Raw genomic sequence first — 22,924 nt, forward strand, 5'->3', positions numbered from 1 at the left:
GGATCTTTATATCCCATTTCTGGTGCCATGGCCTCAAAGGCTGCAACATCTGGAGAAATTTTCCTTTTTGTTCTCAAGACTTTTTGCACATCTGGATCCTTTCTCAAAGATCTCCACTGCATAGTCTCATCATGGTATCGTCTAACTTGGCGCCTCAACACATCTGTCACATACATCATGTACATATACATCCTGAAACCACATAAGATAATCTTGCACAAGACACAGCACTAGGGGCTGAAGTTGGGCCAGCCCCCCTGCCCCCCCTCCCCCCCCTCCTCCCTCGAGGTATCTTTATTACCAACAGAGTGTTTTGTTGTACACGATGCGGGTGCCCGGGAGTTCCACTCCTCAACCAGCACAAGATTTATCCAAATCTGTGGAAAACAAAACAATACAAGCTCTCGGTCACCAACTAGAGCAAGGTAGTCACCAACTGCCCAATAGAGAAAACAAATCCTCGGTCACCAACCAAAGCCAAAGCAATCACCAACTGCTGTCCAGATAAAGCCAACCCTCGGTCACCAACCAGGGTCAAAGCAGTCACAACTTGCTATCCAGATAAAGCCAACCCTCGGTCACCAACGAGGGCCAAAGTATTCACCAACTGTTGTCCCGTGAAACCAAGCCCTTGGTCACCAACCTGGGCTTAAAAGTCACCAACTACTCCTTAGTTTCACGGCTGTCCACACGATTGTGCAATTCAGCAGCTCCAAACAGGCCCAAAACAGCACTTAGACCAATCGTTTTGCATCCCATGAAGCTATGTTGAAGCGTGGCACAACCTGTATCTGTTCCATGTCAAGGAAACCCTTGGAGTATTGCTGAAATCTGCTGTAAATCAGCACAGCCAGCCAGAAGAGAAGCTATAGAGGAAGTCGACCAGCCCTAAGCAGCATTTATGCAACTCGTCTGGTCCCTGCAGCCTGTATGCATCCCGGCCAGCACTAAAGAAAAGAGGAAACGTTGTCGGCCAGCCCTGTAGGTGATGTTTCAACAGTCGACCTGCCACATATTCAATGTTCCATGAGCCAACCAGCTGTCTGGCCGCAGTAGATGGAGTTGGCCAGCCACAAAGATCTCTTCCTTGTTGTCCAACAGCCCTATGTTCCCTAGAGAAGCACTTGACTCCACACCCCAATCACCCAGAAAAGCAACTCGTGGATGTCAAAAATAACTCCTTGGTCTCTTTTAGCAATTTGTGGGCTTTTGGTCTAGTGCCCGGGTGCCCAAACCTCATAATTGGTCCCGGTTCATTAAAATAGTCCAGCTCAAAATATAAGTTTGTCTGCCCAAACGTTGATGAATGTGAACCTGCAACCATAGACTTTAGTAAACAAAGAAATAATAATTAGATACATGAAATTCACCGCCTTAGTCCCAGAAAGGTGTGCACACGCGCGTCCACGGGGCACCAGTCATGTTGAATCCAAATGATGTACTCACTAGAGCCATTGCCCTTGCATGAGCCCCGCTAACTCACCAGGATCACCAAGCCTTCCATGAGTTAACATACTCACTGAACATAGTCACCAACTCTTTCATGAGTTTTATGCAGACACTAGGTTCACCAACCCTTGCATGAATGCATAACTACAGTAGTCATAGTCACCAACTCTTCTTACTGACTTAAGAGTCACCAACTCTAATCACTCATTAAAGTCACCAACTTTTACATAAGTGAATTTATCATGCTCCAAGAAATCCTTCCACATGGCACAGATCTCTGGAGGATTGTGACATGAGGGTGATTGGGTTTAGCCTCACCTCATTGGTTGTAATCCATGAAATCTCACCCATGATTGACATGTGGCATTGTATTTTCTATATAATGAAGGCATGGGTGAGGGAGAGCTCATTCCCCTCTACCCTAGGGTTGGAATCCACTCTTGTGTCTTGTCCTTGAGTGAGAGTGTGAGCTTGCTCTTGTGCAAAGTCTCCTTTTTTTCCCCTTGCTCTTTTGGTAGTGCTTGTGTGAGAGTGTTGGTGTGTGTGAGAGTAAGAGATCTCTTGCCTTCCAACTCTTGCCATGTCTTGCTAGTGAGAGGTGTGAGGTTGTGTTGCAAGAGGGAGGTTTGTGTGCTTGAGTGTTTACATCTTGCTTGGAGGAAGATGGGGAGAGGGTCGCCTTTCTTGGTGTACTTGCATGTGGAATGGAGAGAGCACTCTATATGTGAATTGGGATTGTTGTGATGGAGAGAAGGTAAGCTTAAGGGATTTGTATAGTTGTGTTGTTCATTTCTTGTTCATTCCATTCATTAGGGTGTTAGGTAGTGTAGGTTTTTCCTAACCCTCTCTCTCTCTCTCTCTCTCTCTCTCTCTTCATTTCTCTCCCTGAGAGCTTGTGTGAGAGGCAAGCATTTGGGGCCCTAGCCTCCTTAACGTCTTCCATCAGCATGCGAACACCCAGGAGCACAAACAGGCTACATAGGAATAGACTCAGCTTGGGAGCTTTTTCAACTTGGCTGATTTGGAGGACTATCTTTACATAGGCTATAGGGAGGACACATTATCATGTACATACCCTTTCCTCCATGTTCTGCTTTATAGATTACCCCCTCTGCTCTACTCGGAACTAGATCTAGGGCAAGTCCCATTCAAGAGTCCCTTCAAAAGCGCCCACGGACTTAGGGTAACAACCTCTTCCTTCCCCTCAAAAGAAAACTGCGTGCTTGCATATATGTACCCTATGGATCAGTGGCAATTATCTCTCAGTAATTGTATTTTTAGGAGTCTTTCTTTAAATACATGTGAGCCTACTGGAGTTTCTCTCATTTAAGCTGTATTAGGTCTGCCTCTCATTTCTGATGAAAAATGATGACTTTGTTGTGTTCTTTTTGTAATGTTGTATTACAGGTGCAAATGCTCAGCCAGGCATGGGAGTACACCATGGATGATCGATTTCTTCATTGTCTACCATTGCACCGTATCCTCTATCATGGTTTCAAATTTTTTGACTCCTAAAGGGCATACATAGTCTTGATGTATACACATCAATGCATTGCAAAGGGCGTGGTCCTTCATGTTATTGCAGATGTCCATGGACTTTTCAATGGTCTCCTTGCACCTTTATATTCAGGTGCCATGGTAAGGGTTGAGTTGGTGTTAACTTTATGTTGCCATTGATCGTCATTCAGATTTTGGTTTACCAGTATGTTTGGTGGTTTTTACCCATTGCCATGGTGCCATGGTTTTGCAAGGTTGAATTTTTGCCCGAATTCAGCGTGAGAGGAGTGTGGAAACGGTTGTCCGAGTCCTATTGTGCTGAAGGTGTCAAAGCTTCCAATGCTGTAACAGTGTTCACAGGGGTAGGTAGATCAACCTTTTTTTGGTCATGGTTTCTAGAATCTACTTACAATAATGAAGTAAGGATGTTGCATTCTTTTAGGTGATGTGGAGGATAGCTATGCCATGGTACTTTTGATATCTCTTCCAATCTTTTTAAGATCCACCTTAAGGCCTTCATTTATAAGTGTTCCTTTTTGGCAAAGATTCAACATTGAAGATCTGAGATCTTGCTTTTGCACATTAGACATACACTTGTCTCTGTGGATTTCCTTGAATGAGATGTCGTGTCAGATTCTAGATCTATGGGAGACCTAGTGACTGGGCGAGCATTATGATTAGCCAAGTTGACCTTTATCATTTGCTCATTCTTTCTTAGATAAATGTTGTTGGTTCCCGAGTCATGGATCATCAGCAATTGTCTCATGAATGGCAAGTAATTATTAGGTTGTTAAGAGCACGATAATCGACGTAGATGCACCATTGTGTCCTTCTTGACAAAGAGAATTGGAGTTGCAAATAGTGAAACACTCGGTCAGAAAAATCTTGACTGCCGTGGCAACTTCTTGAGTTGTCTAGATCCACTCGATCCAGCTCTACCTCCATAGACTTGCTAAGGCGATAGGGAAACTTGCTCGGAGGTTCCAAGCGTGGGAGGAAGTCAATGTGAAGATCTCTTGGACAAGAGGGTGGTAGTCGGGGTGTCACGATTGTGACTAACTCTCTTAATCTCTCCTTAATTACTCCTTAATCCCTTATTAACTGAAAGGACACCTGTGAAGGGTCACACCCTTACACATGGGTCACTATCAAAGGACATGTCTATTCATTAAAAGACACACCCCTAAGTCCAAAGGACATAACCGTTGATTCAATAGCCACATCCCTTCCCAAGGATGTGTCTCTTCACTTGTACCCTTTCGGCCTCTATTTAAGAAAGGCCCCTGTCTTAATGCAAACAACTCAGTCTTTCTTGCAGTATTTGTCTTATGTTCATTAATTAAGTCTTAATTATGTTAATAAAGCTATAAAAGCTTTACAGTGGTATGAGAGCAAACTTTTTTCCGCACTGTGTTATGCCAAACCCTAACCCTTACCCTAAAATCAGTCCTAACCCTAACCCTAAAATCAGCCTACCCAAACCCTAAAATTGGGTGTAGCAAGTGTTGAATGGAAGAGCAAGAGAGAATGCCCCATCAATTTCAGTCCCCAACTCCCAATTTTTGCTGATTAAGTTCGGGCCAGCCATATGCAGGACACTGTTGCATAAAGGAGACAAAAAAAAAAGCCTTCAATCAGGAGGTTTACCTCTTCAGGCGGCACCCCTTCATGAACCGGTACCCCTCCCAAGAGCAGTCGCACCCCTTCGTGGAAGCTTTCCCAATCGGCTGCCGGTGGAGAGCGCATGACGATTCGTTGATTTTTTTAAATTAAAAAAACCCCACACCTAATAACCCCAACCAAAGGTCAAGACTCTAAGGCTTTAATGCCACGTGTACAAACACAAAAAAAAAAAACCACAAACTTACCTTACGGGCCCCTACGAAACGGCGCCACCTTGCTTGATCCGTTTCGGCCTGCACCCGCCGCCTTCCTGCAAACGGTTTTCTTCGCGCCAGCGTGCAGTTGTCCTTCTCCTCCACGGATTCAGCACCCGTACCTCTCCTCATTGTTGGCATCCTGCTGTCTACACCTGTGATTGGACCAGCCACTGGTAGTTGGTGCTTTCTGTTGAATTGACCGCTACTATCCTTGGTGCTTCTTCTCCTACAACACTACTTATTATGGCAACCTCCTTCAGGTGTGATTTTTCCATTTTCTTGGGCATAAACATCTCACATAATGTGGAGTATTAATATATCAGAAACCCGCCATTTCATTCTTTTGCGGGCTCTCCACTCCTCTGGGGCCAATATCCCTTTTTACGGGTTCAAAAGCACCTCTCAGACCACGTGGACACACATTACCCTCTTCTCCGAGACAGATTATGGCAGAGGAAACCTATGATTTCAGTTATTTACAGGATACACCCTCTCAGTCCATAGTGCCCTCTCCTACCCGTGTTTCTCCACCAGTCAGCTCCTGTTCCAGTGAGTGTGCCCCCCTTTTCCCAACCCATTCATTACCGCATTCAAATAGCCACACCGAATTCTCACCTCCGAGAATTCAACGTGTGGGTGATCCATGTTCGTACTTCTCCACAGGATCTGGATCATTATTGTTTTATACTCAAGCGTCATCCTTATCTTGGCGCTATCCTCTCCGAGTGTAGCATTATTTTTCATGAATATTGCACCTATTCTGAGGACGTTAATCCATCTTCATTCACGGTGCGTCCCTCTACATCGGAGTATACACCCTTGACACCAGTAGCTGTCCCTACCCCTGTACCTTCTTCTCCAGTAGTAGCAGACTCTCGTGCGAGCCCAGTCCCAGAGGATCGCCCTTACTATACTGGATGGTCTATAGCCGCTTCACCAGTATGTAGCCTCTCCTCTCGGGATTTCCAGATGCCGTACCCTCCAGCCGATGGTTCTTACTAGAGCCCAACGGCGTCAACAACACCAAAAACCCCCAGAGCCTCATCACCCTGAAGCCTCTACATCAACATCTTCTCTCACGGCAGAACCTGTTGACATACCAGCCCCTCCGGAATGGCAGCCAGCTTTGCAGCAACTTCAACAGCAGTTCCAACAGCAACTCCAGGAGTCTATGGCATGGCTTCTCAGATCCAGCAGCTCCACACGGATCGCCACTACACGAGTTCCGTACCAGCAGCAGATGTTTCAGCAACAGTACGAGCAGATGCAGACGTCATTCCTTCCGAGGCAGAAGGCGACGGCCTTAAGACTCTTTATCGTCTTTTACAAGCCAATAAAACAAAGAAATTAGAAATTAAACCCCCTGACTCTTATGGTGGTCAGCGCAGTGAGCGCATCTTAGACCAATGGCTCTACAATCTGCGGTTATACTTTGAAACCATGACCCTTTCTGATTCCAAAAAGGTGATTTTTGCGGTATCCCTACTCAAAGACACTGCTTTATTGTGGTGGCAACGACGACAGCACGCCGGAAAAACGGTTACAACGTGGGAAAAATTCGAGCGGGTCCTTCGTAAGCAGTGCATACCTGTCAATGCGGATTTTCAAGCCCGTACTCGCTTACGCCATTTGGACCAAACTGGTTCCTTGGCCTCTTATATCTCCCAGTTCACCAACTTGATACTGGAGATTGACTCTTTGTCCCCAGCGGGACGAACTTCATGCCTTCGTTGAAGGTCTTAACCCCACATTGCGTGCCGATGTTCAGAAATATAACCCTGTCGATCTTGTCGATGCCATCTCGTATGAGTCGAGATAGTCGCAGAGAGTCATCTGGCACTTCTACCTCCCGGCCTAATCTCCAATGGAATAATTCTCAACACCCTCGCCGATCAGAAGGATCGTCCTCTTTTCGGTTCCGACGTTCTCAATCCTTCCAACCACGCAGTTCGAATCGTGGACGGGACCAATCTCGCAATCCTCGTCCTTCTACTGTTTCTTCTGGATGGGATCAACAAAAGACGGTATTGTGCACAATTTGTAATGGATCTCATCGTTGGTTTGAGTGTCCCAAAAGACCAACCCATTGCAAGCTAGCACATAAAGATGCTATGCAATGCAACATTGGTATGGACAATCCCCGTTCATGAGACTACGAAAATAGACATGCTCCATGCAAGTACACAAGGTACTAGAACCAATGGAACACCAATCTTCCAGGCATTTCTGGGCATGTACACATAGGCACAAGTCCCAGTGGAAAGCCTAGTCTATAGTATCACATGAGTGGCATCAATCCCCGACATATGCAACTGCCATGGATGCCAATCCAATGTACATATAGAATGAGAAAGCACGGGTGGACCAATTGGGTGGGCAAATGGTGACACAAGAAGCAAGTTGTTTATGTTGTAAAACTCAAATCTTGTTGACAAGGGTTCAGATTCTAAGAACCTGAGTAGTTGAGTGAATGCAATGATGTATTTCTTGAGGAGTTGATAGAAATACTGCCGCCTTGTGATGTTGATCATGAGATTGTTGGGGATAGCCACAACAGCAAGAGAGAGAGAGAGAGTGTTAGGGTTTCAGCTCACAACCAAATTGGTAGACAGAGAACACAAAAAATGTGAGTGAGAATCGTGGAGGTGATGGAGGCAACCATCCACATATATCCATCCATCATAATAATATGAAATTACAAAGCAATAGATAGAGTGTCCTTTCACATTGAATATCCAAGGGAAAAAACCACATGGGAAAAAATTCCCTTAGTTAGGTCTTGTTCACAAGTAGTACTATCATAAGTGTGCATTTGTCTTCAAATCCCTCGTGTAGTTTAAGTGTGAACTTGTACAAGGTAGCAAATCACTTTCTGTATGAGAGCAAGCCTAAAGCTTTTCGGGAAGCTTCAAACTTTTCTCTAGGCAAAGCCTTTGTAATTAGATTTGCAACATTATCTTGTGTAGGGCAGTAAGATAAACTGATCTCCTCTACATATAATCTCTCTTTAATGTAATGATAATGGATCTCAATGTTCTTAGTTCATGGATGAAATATGGGATTTCTTGCTAGGGCCCTATCTGTGAGAAATAGTTGTGGGTGTTTGCTGACACTCATGAAGATCAGCCAATAATCTCCTCAGCGATACAGACATGCCGTAGCAATGAAAGCTGCCCTGCACTCAGCCTTCCAGGTAGATGTGGCAATAATGGGTTGCTTTTTTACTCAACCAAGATATGCATGAACTGCCAAAAAAAAAACAATTCCCACATGGATTGCTTGGTATCATAATCTCCAGTTCAGACTGAATCACTGTATGCATAAAGTTGCAAGTTGCCCCTTGGGATAGAACAAACCACGATCCAGGGTACCCTGTAAATAACGGAAAATGTGTTTCACGGCTTGCCAACATATCAAATTCAGCTTTCAAATCAGCCTTGAAATCTAAAATTTCTTCTTCACAAGTCCCTGTCATGAGCATGTCATCTACATACAAGATGACTATGAGAATATTGGCACTGATTTTCTTCACGTACAAGGTGGTTTCAGCTGGACTATTCACATAATCCTAGCTGGACAATTGAGCATGTATTTTATCATACCAAGCTCTTAGAGCTTGCTTCAAAGCATACAATGCTTTGTGTAACCTACATACTTTATGTTCCTTGCGAGGAACTTCAAAACCAATGGGCTGATTTACATATACTTCCTCTTGCAAATCCCCATTCAAGAACACAATCTTGATGTCGAGTTGATGCACTTTCCATCCTTTATGTACAGCCAATGCAATCATTGAACAGATCATAGTCATCCAAGAAGTAGGAGCAAAAGTCTCCTCGTAATCTATTCCCTTTTTCTGAGAATAGCCTTTAGCGACAAATCTTGCCTTGTATTTGTCAATGGTACTATCAAGACTTTCTTTTGACTTTATACACCCACTCTGTTCTAATGACATTCTTGCCCTTTTGCAAGTCCACAAGATCCCATGTATTATTCTTCATGATAGAAGAAATCTCATCCTGCACATAGTTTTTTTCATACTCATATGGAAAATATTCCATACTTCCATACCCGTATGCGTATGGTCGTGTATGGTCACGTATGGAAAAACTTATCATACTCTAGCCAAAAAAGAAAATGTTTTGTATCTTCTCTAGACATAGAGATTAGTTGTCAATGACGGATGAAACATGGTCAATTTGTGAAAACCATGATGACGGATGAAACATGGTCAATTTGTGAAAACCATGATAGACCATCTATCATGGCTTTCACATACTTCAAGTCTCTCATGGTTCACTTCTTTGAAAATGGCATGTCTACCCTTTAATTTAAGAATCAAGTATGAAATCCCACGTATGGAATTTCTCCAAGGTTTGAACCATACTTATTTCATAGTTCCAGAGTCTTACACGTATGTCGTATGGTTGCTGTATGAAAAAACTATGTCTACAAGTGACAGGTTTTGGCATTTGCCCACTCCACACTCCCTAGTCACTACTTATGTAACATGTTACATGATACATGATCATCATACATCATTGATCATACATGTATGATGTAAATAAGTTACAGTAATATAAAGTCTGGAGTTTGGATTCTGGCTCTACATCATTTATGTTTTTTCTAATCCCAAAATCTTTACAGTTTCAAGTTTCTTTGGTTTTTTGTGTCATATGTAGCATGTTTTTTCTTAAATTTAGGGTGCCGTATGGTATCCAACGTATGGAATTTCTTGGGAGTGTGAACCGTAATTTTTCGTACTTCCATACCCGAATGCGTTTGCCGTATGGTTCCCGTATGGAAACTATGATCCTGCATGGCTTGCACCCACCAGTGCTCATTCTCCTGTGCTTCTTCATAAGAAAGCTTTTGTGAATGCAAAAGACCCCCATGACAAATGCAGACTCCCCATGTTGAACATTCAATGCATGGCTGAGATTTTACATCTTTCAAGGTTTTCAACAACCATCTAGGCTCAGGTTTGGCTCCTTGACTGGCTGTTTGCTCTTCCTTGACAACATCTTCAACCTCTTCCATAGAAGGGGGCTGATTTGCTGGCTGTTCCATGTCTTACATCTTGTTCAACGTGAGGCATATTCTGAATAGGGGCTGAACTGAATTCCCACTAATGGCTATGGGTAAAAGCCCATCAAACATGTCATGTGAGCCTGTACATGACTTTTATACAAGCTGGAGAATGTTGCGTACATGTGTCCAAAGTGGGTTAAGGGGATTGACCTGACACTGACGTGAGAGACCTCTATGGCTTGGAGATTGACCTATGTAGCTCGTGCTTGACATGTCCCGGACTAGGGCTCACAAAGGGGTAATGGCATGCGACAAAATATGGTATAAAGGTACTACTTCTGGACATGATTCTTGCATTGTTGATGAGCTAGTTTGGGTGCATGTGACATTCATTCTAGGTAGAACTATGTTATAACTATAGTCTAGAAGATTGATCTTTAATTTTTTGCCTGGACTAAGGTTGGGTGTACATTAAATTGACTAGCTATCTTAGACTAAAATACTAGATTTAGATTAAATGAAGGCCTAGTTTTGATTTTTGACTATAGATGGATTAATAAATTAAGAGAAGAGTTTAGATGGGTTTTAATTATATTTAGAAACCTCATGAAATATAAATTAAAGAAATCATTATGCCTAGGTGCATGAATTAAATTAGATAAACCAAGAATAAGGTTATACATATGTAAAACTATTTGGAAAGATTATGAGAATTTACACTAAAAAATGTGGAGAGATGACTCTTTAGAAATTAATCGGTTAGATATACATTAATTATTATGAGGTCTTAAGAGTAGGGTATTACCTTAGAAAAGAGAAGGTCATAGCTTACAGACCCTTAAGATTAAATTTTGAGTAGGTGTATACTTGATTTACACATAAATGTGTAGTGAGAGAGTGTGATTGACCTAGTTTTAAGTTGAAATAAGAAAGAGTTAGGCTTACTGGTTTAATTATGAATTACTCTTTATTAAAGAAGATTAGTTATGACCATAGGGATCCCTTTTTGATTAATTAGAATTCTCAAAGGATTTAGAGAGAGAAGATGGTTAAACTTTTCGAAAGGACCTAGAGAGAGAAATGATAGATAAAAAGATCCTAGAACAATTTATAGAATTAAGTGAATGGTTATATGACCCATCTAATTGTTCTAAGATTAAGGATGGTTGACTCTTGATAGATGAGAATAAAGACCAAGGCTTAGTATGTAGAAATTATGTCTAAATTGGAAATGGTTAAAGGTGGAATCTGGAGTTTACATCTTTGAATCCGGAAGGATTGAGGTTAAAGGATGGTATACCGTATGATGACTTGAGAAATTGATTGATGAGGAATCACCGAAACCTTTGATGGGAAAGATACCGGATTGGATTAGAGAAGACAAACCACCAGAAAAAGGCTGAATGTCTTACCTAAGTTGGATTGGATGAGGGTCCTTCAAGTCGTGATCCAACTCGGAAGGATGGGGGTTCGTGCTCTAGTTGTTGTGCCAGTGCAGGGGTTCATTGAATCCTTGGATGATATTGAGCCAGTACAAGGGTCTATGGATTTCCTAGGCAATGCCAGTGTAGAGAATTGTCCTTTCTTTTTATATACCAACGCAGAGGTTATGAGACATTGGGTATTCGGAGCACGTATACTAGATATACCTTCTAGTGATCTGGGACTAGAATTCCGTGAGCTACGTGTTGTCGGGATTCCCAGACACCTTAGAAGGATTATCCGTAGATTGGATGGGGTGAAAGCCCAGTGCATCTAATACGTTTTGTGTAACTGGCTAGACCAGTGGATTGTTTATAGTTGCGATGATTATACTTTTTTTAAAAAGAAGTGAATGTTTAGTATTATTACTCTTTCAAGAAGTTTGGTGTGCCTGTTTTCTTGCATGATTATCTAGTGCTAGATAGGGGGCTCAGTAATGTGATTCCCTTGTTCTTGGGCACCACCCAAACCAAAAAAATCAAGATTCTAAGATTAAGTGGTCGGGTGATTGGTTAACCCATTGGGTCGGATGGGTTAGGCTTAATCATAGAATCTGAGAAATGGGCAATTAAGAAAATGGGGATTTATGTGATGAGAGACAGTGCCTGTTTTCTTGCATGATTATCTAGTGCTGGATAGGGGGCTCAGTAATGTGATTCCCTTGTTCTTGGGCACAACCCAAACCAAAAAAATCAAGATTCTAAGATTAAGTGGTCGGGTGATTGGTTAACCCATTGGGTCGGATGGGTTAGGCTTAATCATAGAATCTGAGAAATGGGCAATTAAGAAAATGGGGATTTATGTGATGAGAGACAATGACTTCGAGATTTGACTTGACCATTAGAAGATAGGATTCGCAGGAAAATAGAGTAGTTATCTTCATTAATTGAGGAGTATGGTATGATAAGTTGAGCCTCGGGTAGCCGCTTGTTGGTCGTGCTTGTGAGAACTAATGAGGAATAAACTATTGAATCTAGTTATAGAAGTCTAGACCAATAGAACCCTGGAGGACTCTTCTTACATTTCTTAACAAAGCCTTCTTGTAGTATCTCATACGGATTGGTATTGAAGTAGCTAATTGTTGAGACAATGTTAGAAGAGGTCTTGAGTGAGGTGCTCCACTTGTCTTCCGCCCTCAAATTTACTCTATTTGTTGAGGGGTGGGGTCCTCACAACTGGTATCAGAGGGTGGTTGATTTATTAGGATTAATTAGGTACCCTGAATCTAGTTATAGAAGTCTAGACGATTAGAACCTTGGTGGAGGACTCTCCTTACATTTCTTAACAAAGCCTTCTTGTAGTATCTCATATGGATTGGTACTAAAGTAGCTAATTATTGAGACATTGTTAGAAGAGGTCTCGAGTGAGGTGCTCCTCTTGTTTTCCATTGTCAAATTTACTCTATTGGTTGAGGGGTGGGGGTCTCATAGCTGGTATTAGAGCGTGGTTGATTTATTAGGATTAGTTAGCTAGCCTGATTTGAAGCTTATCTAGTTTTCTTCTTTTTCTAGATGGCTTAGCCAATTGTTGCATCCGAGATCTCTTGAGTACCAGAGATCATAGAGGAACTTTATATGATTGCTGATTCCTTTGAGCATCTTCTCTCATGGGATCCGCAGTCTCGACCCACCTTGATACGCCATTGTATAAACCGGTTCTTTTCGACTTTGGAAGTTCGATGCTTCCTATGGTATTATGTGTAAGGGGTTCATGCTTATTGTAGCTTGACATCTAGATTCTAGGAGAACCTCACTCTGACGATGGTACTTATGGTATTATGGTGAGGGGGTTCATGCTTATTGTAGCTTGACATCTAGATTCTAGGAGAACCTCACTCTGACGATGGTACTTATGTGGCTCGGCGTTGTTCGAGAGATAGTATTATACACTACCTTGACCCCGAATCGTGTACTTCAGCATAATCTGTATAGAGTGATTAGAGATTACATACCCCAAGATAGAATTGTGATTCCCGGGGAAGATTATGAGCCTATATGCGAAGCCTGAGTATATGACTAGACTCTTGATTCTAATAAAACTTCATATACATATACATACATATACATATACATATACATATACATATACATATACATATATATATATATATATATATATATATATATATATATATATATATATATATATATATATATATATATATATATATATATATATATATATTTACATATACATATACATACATACATAACGATTTCTTGTTTACAAATTACCTTTCATTTCGTTTTCAAAATGTCTTCTTGTGAGAATGTTTAATTAAGTAGAGAAAAATTGGAGAATGGCCCATTGACAATTGGCATTTAACCATGAATATGAAGTTGTGAGCGTTGCATTTTAGTACATGGTAAGCGACAAGGAAAGAATGACTGCCCATTATCTTGAGTTTAAAGAGTATTATTTTGGCCAACTGTATCACGAGCTTCTTATGTGGCTACATCATTGGATGAATGATGAAGAGAAGTTTGCTATAGAAGTCAATTTAGATTTCCTTCCATTTTATGCTTCAAATCTAAGCTTAGCTATGATCATGGAGAAGCTTGGGTTAGTTTAGAATCAGAGGTTGAAGGCTTTGAAGCCAATATTCCTTAGAATTATATATATCTAGATTGAATCACCTTAGTTTATATCTTTCATAGAGAAGGTTTGTAATTGTGGGGCGGTCCAGATAAAGTATCTGGACACTTGGGTCCCAAAGCTAAGCTCTAAATTGATGTAATAATTTTGGTCCCCACCAAGGGTGCCCATGGCCCCCCAAAGACCAAGGCTTTTGACCATATAAATGGCTGCCTTTTGACACTTCAACATGACAGTCTAGCATAATCCAAGAGTCCTCAACATCCTCAAAACCATGGATGGAGGACTGATTACGCTGAAAGTGACCAATTTATTATTGTTTCTTTCACAAGACGAGCATATTCCGAGAAAGTAAATCCAAAAGTCTATACCAAAGAAACCTGTATACCATACTTCCATAAGGAAGTGCATCTGTCCATGGAGAAGATCAATAAGTCCATCTTTCCATGAAAAAGATCCATAATCCAAACTCAGGTACAAGTACAAGAGTTACCCGTGTCTCTGAACACGTAGTCAAATCACAGACTAAGCTGAGATTAGTCAATGTAGCATTTCAAATACCCAAAACATCGGCACAAGAACCGATCTCAAAAGTACAATCTTGGTCCAAGTGTGTGTTCTAGAGGGCGACGAGATTTCCAACTTGAGAGATAATACCATAATGGTTGAGTACTTTAGGTATGGTGAGGTATGTGTTACCAGCCTGGACATTTCCCAATATGAAAGTGGTCTGGTGGACTCCAGGATATCTAAATATTTGGAAAGTACAAGCTTTGGGAATAGGAGATTATCCTAGAATACAAAGGACCACACTCCTAAAATTTAGGAGAGGTGCTATTTTTGGCCCGACTCCGATGGAAATTCTGTTCGCGTCATTACATTTGGAATTGAGCAGATACCAAGAGTTGGCAAAGTGCCTACGACAGAATGTCTACCAATTGGGATATTTTTAGAGATAAAGTTTATGGAAGGACCCATCTCTTAGATTGGGACATGTGGCAAGAAAGTGGATCAAAGTGAGACAAGTGGCCTCACACTTGTCAAAAAGTGGATCAAAGTGGCCTCACACTTGTCACTCCAGCTATTGTGTGGCTCTCCACTTGTCATCATAGCCTTCTCTTTCCATTTTCACTCATGGGAGCCCCAAATCTATAAATTGGAGCCCCCTCTCTTCATTAATGGAGGCTCTCTTGCTGCACAGTAGCCTCTACCACCGTTACAGGCTGCCCTAATGATGGCTACTCTCTTTCTCTCTCTCTTGAAGGCTGCCCATGAAGAATACCGGCTGTTGGGGACTATTTTGGAGGCTTCCATTGCGAAGAAATACTGAAGGCAAGGGAATTTAATCATTTATTATGATTTCTAGCCATTGTACTTGTTGTACCAGCCCTTGTACTTGCTGTACCAGCCACTGTACTGGCTATACCAGTCCTTATACTTGTTGTACCAGCCATTGTACCTACTGTACCAGCCACTGTTTTGGCTGTACCAGTCCTTGTACCGGCTGTACCAGCCATCGTACCTATTGTACCAGCCACTGTACCTATTGTACGGGCTGAATGGAGAGCTGAACCTGTTGCACCAGCTCTATTGCATGAAGACCCGTGGTTTTTAAGGAAGAATCAATACCCACACGGAGGTATATGGATTATATTGTTGGCTTGGCATTTTCTTATAGCTTGTGTTCCGGCTTGGTAGCCTCGTATTAGGCTGTGTTATGGCATTTGTATATGGATAATCTGGCATCTCCTGTGGGGAGAGTAAGGCCCTCAAAGCTAGGCCCTCAAAGCTTGTACATGATATTATTCTCCTTGGGTAATAAAATACTCCAAGAGGGGGATCGGCCCATTCCGGCCTCTATGTGGTGTCACATTTGCAAGCTCCATTTTTAGCATTTGTGGATGTTTTGTCGAGCTTTATGTTTTATGCAAAGTGATGATGGATATGTGTTAAGGCTGTGGCCGTGTTTAAATGTTTTAATATGCATTGATGGTATCAACAAGTGTGCCAAAGGCCCTAGTCCCCCGGGCGCCGCGAGTTACAGTATGGTACGTGTATGGTACGAGTACGTAAAGTATGCACCAAGATAAGTACTTTAAGTACGCTCACATTTTTTACTATATATATATATATATATATATATATATATATATATATATATATATATATATATATATATATATATATATATATAGTAAAATAAGGAATATCTAATATCCATACAAAAATAGCATGAAAGAAAATGGTAATGCTAAAATGAAAACTAATCTATTAACTATTGAGCAATAACCACTGACTAAAATAATTAAAAAATGGGCCAAATAAGTGCTGTACATTGAACCTCATATTTGGTACGTAGACCTTATCCGTACAAGGTACGGTACATATGGAGTGGTACGGAAAGTACTGAAGGTGCACATCGGATGAGTATGGGTACGGAATGCAACTATGCGTAATACCAATGTAACAAAGAATTGTCCAAGAAGAGTGCTTCAGGGAAGGAAGCACGATAGTGCTCTTCCTCCATCACAACCCAACATATCCAAGACAAGAGACTCCTCGAGACGTGATAACCGAAAGCCAATTGGTCTTGCAAGAACATAAACATGTACTTGACCAACATATCCAAGACAAGCGACCCGTTGAGATACGTGATAACTCTAACAAGCCGTGTCGATCTCCAAAGTCCAATGCTTTCTAGAGCTATCCAACGCTTTTCAAAGCTATCCATCGCCATCCAGAGCGCCATCCAGAGCCATCCAAAGCCATCTAGAGCCAATGAGAAATACAATGTTTCCCTCTTCTAATCAATATCCCTATTCACTATGGGGAGACAGTGAACTATGCATATGATTCTACTAGAAGTGTCCACCACTCTACTAGCTGCACTTAGTGCAAAAAGTAATACTGCACTCAGTCCAAAAAGTACTAAGTGAAGAGCAAAGTCTGGCTTGACTAGGCTCCGTGTAGAGCCAAGTCTCATCTTGGACTAGCATTCTAGTATCCAAGGTATGTCCTTATGCTGTTCCATATGCACAATGGCCAATTGGTCCAAGGGTCCTACTCTTGTGTCACACGTGATCTCTTCAAGAGTCCATTCGACAAGCTTGTCTAACATGGTTCGAGAATCGTACCACTTGACCATAGGGTCCGGGGATCGTACCACTTGACCGAAGGATCCGGGAAGAATCGTACCACTTGATCCAAATCTCGACATGTCTTATAGGGACTGTGAATCATACCACTTATTGAAGGATCACCACTTGATCCTCTACTTAGCATAGATTTGGGAATTGTACCACTTGATACAAATGAGCTTCGGGAATACTACCACTTGTGACTCATTACCTAGGCTTTGCGAATCGTACAATTTGAGCCTAGTCAATATACATCCAAAGGGTACTGAATGAAGAGTGAAGTCTCTAGGACTCTACTAGCAATGCTCAACACCTTTTGAATCTAATGCCTAACCAAATTCAAAACTCTACCACTTGCACTCCATTTTGGTACTCTAACCACACACCTAGGAGGAGAGATGGGCTTAAGGTCACTCTTACCACTTGTGCTCCGTGTTGGTACTCTGACCACACACCTTGGAGGCGAGGTGGGCTCAAGTTTCAGATCCTTATCACAATCTGCAAGAAAACATTACACATACTCCTTGCAAAGTTGCAAGGGTAAGGATGCACATAACCAATGCAACGATCTTGTAGAAAAAGAAGGAATAGCAAATATTGCAATCTTGCAAAACTCAAAAGATAGCTTAGCTTTTATGTTGGTGATGACGAGTTTTCCTCTCCTCCAATATGAAGAGGAGGTCCTCTTGTGGAAGCCAAATTCTCTGAGGTCCAAAGTTGGTCTTCCCCCATAAGTAGTCCTGTAACTTGGTTGAACACAATGCTAATCAATACACTTAAATACACTAAGATTTGAAGGACACTTGCTCAAATACAAGAAGTAAATTGCTGAATTGATAAGAGGCACACAATGAGCTGGAACGGCCGACCCCTCCCTTGAGTAAATTGTATTACTATTGGAGAAATTCAATACATAGCTTCACGGGCATCCATTGCCAAATCCTCCATGCCAATGCATATGAAATTCAGCATTTAGAAAACAATGGTATGTCGATGTAGATCACCAAGGAGCTGCCTTGATTCCCGGCCCGACTTCAGTGCCCATATTCTCTACCATTGGCTCTATGTTCTACCAAGCAAGGTAGCAACATCTTCAAGAGCACATAGGACAAGAGAAATACTACACAGGGCGGCTAAACAAGGAGTCCTGCCCTTCTACTGAGTAAGTAATGACAACACATTGTCCAATTAGCTTACCAGTCTTCATAGAAGTTATTGCAAGCGGAAGCCTTCGCGTTGGAAGCTTTAGAAGTGTTGATATCTTCGATTTGCCGCAATCCTTCGTGACAAAAGTCTTCAAGAGGATGAAGGGAACCTTGGGAAAGCTTCCCCTATGGTTCAACTTGAGAAAGGAAGGCTGAAATTAGGGTTTTCAGCAAAAAGACCAGAAATTACAGCAAAAATGAGAGCTGTTTTGCTGAATTTCAGTCATTGGGAGTGAGTAGGAGAGTGATTAGCACTTGGAAACACTCTTGGAAGCTTGGAAAACACCCTAGCAAGTTGGGTATGGCTATGGAGAGCTTGGAAATGGAGAGAAATGGTGGAAAAACAGAGTTTTCAGTCTCCAAAAATCCTCATGAAGAGAAAACACGAATTTCTCTTAATAAGTAAGTGAATTGGGGTCCAATCAGGTGAAGGGACATGGAGAGATGCCCATTTATGAGTAAAAAGGGAGGATCAGGTCCTGGACATTGAGTCTTGTCCGCCTCGGGACTTCAGTGAGTGTGAACTTGGAAGCGGTCATAATTTTTAAGTGACTTTTGGGCGCCCAAACTTTAATGAAGTGGGAACGCACTCACTTATAAATATTGGCTAAGTCCTAAGGGCTATTTGAGCCTAGATTGGGTAATACTTACCACCTGTTCACATGCCACACAACCATGTCAGCAGACAGTTTCACACGCACGGTTCACGGGCGGGCGTCCCCTAGCCCGGAACTACACATAGGTCATGCAGGCATGAAAACAGCATGCAATTTCATTTGCAGGCAAGCACATAAAGATGCTATGCAATGCAGCATTGGCATGAGCAATTTCCGTTCATGAAACCATATAAGACCAGGCGTTTCCAGGCAAGTATACGCAATACCAGACCCAGTGGAAAGCCAATCCTCCAGGCGTTTCCGGGCATGTACACAAAGGCACAAGTCCCAGCGGAAAGCCAAGTCCTCCAGGCGTTTCCGGGCATGTACACAAAGGCACAAGTCCCAGCGGAAAGCCAAGTCCTCCAGATATTCCGGGCATGATAACATCAAGTCCCAGCGGAATATCATATCCAACTATACAGCATGACACGTGTCAATCACCTGCATAGGCGTATTCCATAAGCCATGGACACCAATCCAATATGTACATAGTGTGAAAGCAAGAGTGAACCATTTGGGTGGCCAAATGGTGACAGGTCCTCTCTCACAAACAAGGTTCTCTGATCGGGTTTGGACATAACTTGCACAAGCAGTTAACTTGCGGAGAATTTTCCCAAATTATTAGTTGAAATCTCCCAAATTTCAGTAGTTGCATGGCTAGTGGATTGTGAGGACTTTTTCTTAACCACACTAATAGCCTAGTCTAGTCAAGACCGTTTTCCTTCCATAAAAGGAAAGATGTGCTCTGATACCAATGTGACCAATCTTGGGGCCACATAATGTGATTAAAAGCTTAAAATAAAGGCACACAATTTATCCACTTAAAACCACAAGCACACTTAAATATTGGACACCACATTGGGACCGAAGCCGCCCCCCCCCCCTCCCCCCTCCTTTCTCCTAGATTTGTCATATTACCAAGGATATTTATCTGTTACAAGCTTTGGGGGTGCTAGCACTAGGTTATCTAAAATATAATAACAATATCCCAAAATATATTGACAAATCCATAGATGCCTATAGATCCAAAGGTTTCCATCAAGCATGGAAGATGTCCACATGGGTGTCCTCTAAACTCGTGGAAATCCATCTTCAATGTCCAACAGTATAGCCTTGATAACATCACTTCCCAGACACATACATGGGAAGAGAAACAATCCCATAAGCTATCCACGGTCTTGAACTCATTCGAAAAAGCAAAAAAAGCTTGAAAATTGTTTGAATAGGCTGAAAAGCATCCTAAAATAGTAGTTTTGAAGCCACATGGTCATATTTCAGATTCTACAGCTAGGTATGGGTTTGTCCATACATGCCCGCATTGCTGCAAAATCCGTATACGGCATCCTTACAACACTCGTACAACACTGAAATTTGTTGTAAATCTTTTTTTTGGTGGTGAAAACCCTAAAACAGTTTGCTTTTAGCTTTTCCTTGTGTGAAAGCTTGTTGGCATACTCTTTACCACCTCGATATATCCACAACCAACCCTAGATGGAGGCGACCAGCTGAGGAGAGCCCTTGGGAGCAATCAGTGAGCCTCCTTGCAAGCACCAACCTCTTGTTATGATCAAATCAGCCGTGAAACCTCCTTTTTACAGTAAATTGACTTTGCTTTTGTTGTTTTAAAACAAGTGATTAAAAAAAAAAAATCCAAAAGCAAGGGGGTGTGTGGGGGTCTTGCTCGAGGCTAGCGGGGCTCCAGCTCTTGATATACCTCTCTATGCCAGCAAGATATTAGTTAAGGTGCTGAGAGAAACAATTGATTGTGTCAAGGGTGGGTAGGTGCTAGACAAATTTACAACCAAATTTTTTCCTTTAAAATTTGGCACAGAAAACCATTAACCTCAGCAGTTGATCATGAGATGATTGACTCCTTGCACATGCACAGCAGATCATCCGCATAAGGATCCTCATAGTTGTTGCTTGAGTGTTTTTTTTTTTGAGGTGTATGTCAAAATGAAGAGTTAAAGCATAGTTATCGGTATAAAAGTGTTGTGTGTCTAACCTCTATGCATTTGCTGTCATTTTGCGAGCAGGTTCCCACGATGTATTTATATTTGCTTCAAGGTTACAAGAGCATGGACAAGGACGCACAGAAGATTGCTGCATCAGCTGCTCAGAAGTTGCGTCTTATGGTTTGTTCAGAAACAAGCTTTGCTATTTACATCATGTAGTAGTCATATAATGATGTATGGAAACTAGGCATTTTATAAGAAAGGAAAATGTATACTGGTCTGATTTTGTAAACAGTCGATTTCCTTCGGCAGAAAGATGCTACAGTAAGTTGTAATCTGTGTTGCATGAAGGAATTTATGTTTGAAGCTTTGTGAGTAGACACTATGGAGTCAAGATTGCACTTTAGTTTTTGTTAAGTTTGGGACCTTGACACGTCTTGTTTTTTAAGGTCATGATGCGTAAAACACCTCTTGTGCATTGAATCTGAATATTTTCTGCCATCCACATGGTTGAAAAGATTGGAAGTACCAACTCAAGGACTTGGATGGCAGATTACATGCCAGTAGAGTTAATGGCCTGAGGCCTGCGAGCTCCGCTTCTCCCCCCCCCCCCCCCCCCCCCCCCCCCCCCCCCCCCCCGCTGCTTCTCGCCATCGCGCCCCCCTCTCCCCCCCGCCTGTCCATTGTGCCCCTCTTCGCCATCTCTCCCCCGCCTTCTGCCTCGCGTCCTCCCCCGCCTTCACTCCCCCGCCTCCCTCCTCGTTTCCGCCTTCTTCCCCCCCGCCTTCTCTTCCTTCGCCACCTTCCACGCTGCCTTCCCCGCCATTCCCCCCGCCGCTTGCTTCCTTCCCCCATCATCTTTCCTCCGCCTCTCTAACCCCTTCGCCTCCTTCTCCCCCGCCTCTCTTCTCTCCCCCGCCACCTCTCCCCCCTCCGCCTTCTCTCTCCTCCCTTCCGTCTCACCCCTCCGCCCACCGCTAACTCCTCCCCGCCTCAGCTCCCCCCCCCCCTGCCCCGCCCCCCCGATATCCTGTAGCCCTCCGCCTCTCTTTTTTCCTCGCAGGGCTGTGTCCCTCCCGTTGGTGACCCCGGTTTCTGGCCTTTTCCCTCTGGAGGACTCCATGGAAGCCGCTCCGACTAACCCTGCCGATTCCGGTCTCCGTCTGGAGTTCACAGCTGAAGATCTTCAGTTGTTTGTTTCCACAGTTTCCGCTCTTGAGGCCTCCTCCTTGGTCTGCAAGATAGTGGGTAGCCGTCCGATGCGGAGAGAGCTTCGCGACCTTCTGCAAGGCAGCCTTGTTGGCGTGCCCGCCAAGATCGTCAGCGTAGATTTTTGGGGACGTGGCTACTACCAGGTGGATTTCGAGTCCCCACAGGCAGCTCAGATGGTGCTGGCTCGGAGCCCCATTGCCCTCCGCTCATCCCGGGCGTTCCTGGCGCGATGGACTCATGGTTTCGACCCCGCTTCTGACCCGCTAGCAGGCGCGACAGGTTTCCCCGTCACTATCTGCTTTCCTGGACTCCGTAGGGAGTACTTGCCTCTCTTGTCATCCATTGGCAAGGCGTTCGGGCAAGTGGTGGAGACGCCTCAGACAGCGACTTCAGTGATTGCTCGGGCAGCAGGATTCCCGGCCATTCGGGTTGTGGTTCCGTCACCGGAGTCCCTCCCGAAGACGATCCTTCTCCCTTGTCTTTCTGGAGGACATATGATACAGCGTGTGGAGTATTCGGGCCTCCCCGGCCAGTGCTATACATGTCGGGAGATGGGCCATCTCGCACGCGCCTGTCCCCGCAAGGGGGCTCATCCTTCACGCTATGCCGCCTCTGGACCCCCTACAGGAGACCCGAGGGGTGGCCATCCACTTCAGAGACCGGACATCCCTGGCTCACCACAGCAGGCGCCATCATCTGACGAGCAGGCCCCGGCAGAGGATGCCGCGCAGTCCCAGGAGGCTGGCGGATGGCAGGAGGTTCGCCGGCGGAAACGCCCGGCCCGCAGGGACCGTCGTCGCAGACGCCAGCAGGCAGCACAGG

The 22,924-nt window shown here is 43.3% G+C and overlaps 1 protein-coding gene across 10 annotated transcripts in view; it reads left to right on the forward strand.

Moving 5' to 3' along the window:
- The window catches only part of LOC147613089 (putative CoA ligase CCL8), an 83,775-nt gene that overhangs the window by 19,182 nt on the left and 41,669 nt on the right, over positions 1-22,924 (forward strand). For all 10 annotated transcript variants that reach the window (XR_015263358.1, XR_015263357.1, XR_015263356.1 and 7 more), the window contains exons 5-8: positions 2,857-2,926; positions 3,035-3,087; positions 3,201-3,308; positions 20,972-21,070. Coding sequence is in view for 5 of the 10 variants with exons in the window: in XM_086782396.1 (XP_086638522.1) it covers positions 2,857-2,926; positions 3,035-3,087; positions 3,201-3,308; positions 20,972-21,070 (330 nt within the window). In the remaining 5 variants the exon portion in view is untranslated. The remainder of the gene's footprint in view (positions 1-2,856; positions 2,927-3,034; positions 3,088-3,200; positions 3,309-20,971; positions 21,071-22,924) is intronic.

This window comes from Cibotium barometz, chromosome 44 (genome assembly GCF_041138505.1).
Source record: "Cibotium barometz isolate CiBa-2024 chromosome 44, ASM4113850v1, whole genome shotgun sequence".
NCBI lineage: Eukaryota > Viridiplantae > Streptophyta > Polypodiopsida > Cyatheales > Cibotiaceae > Cibotium > Cibotium barometz.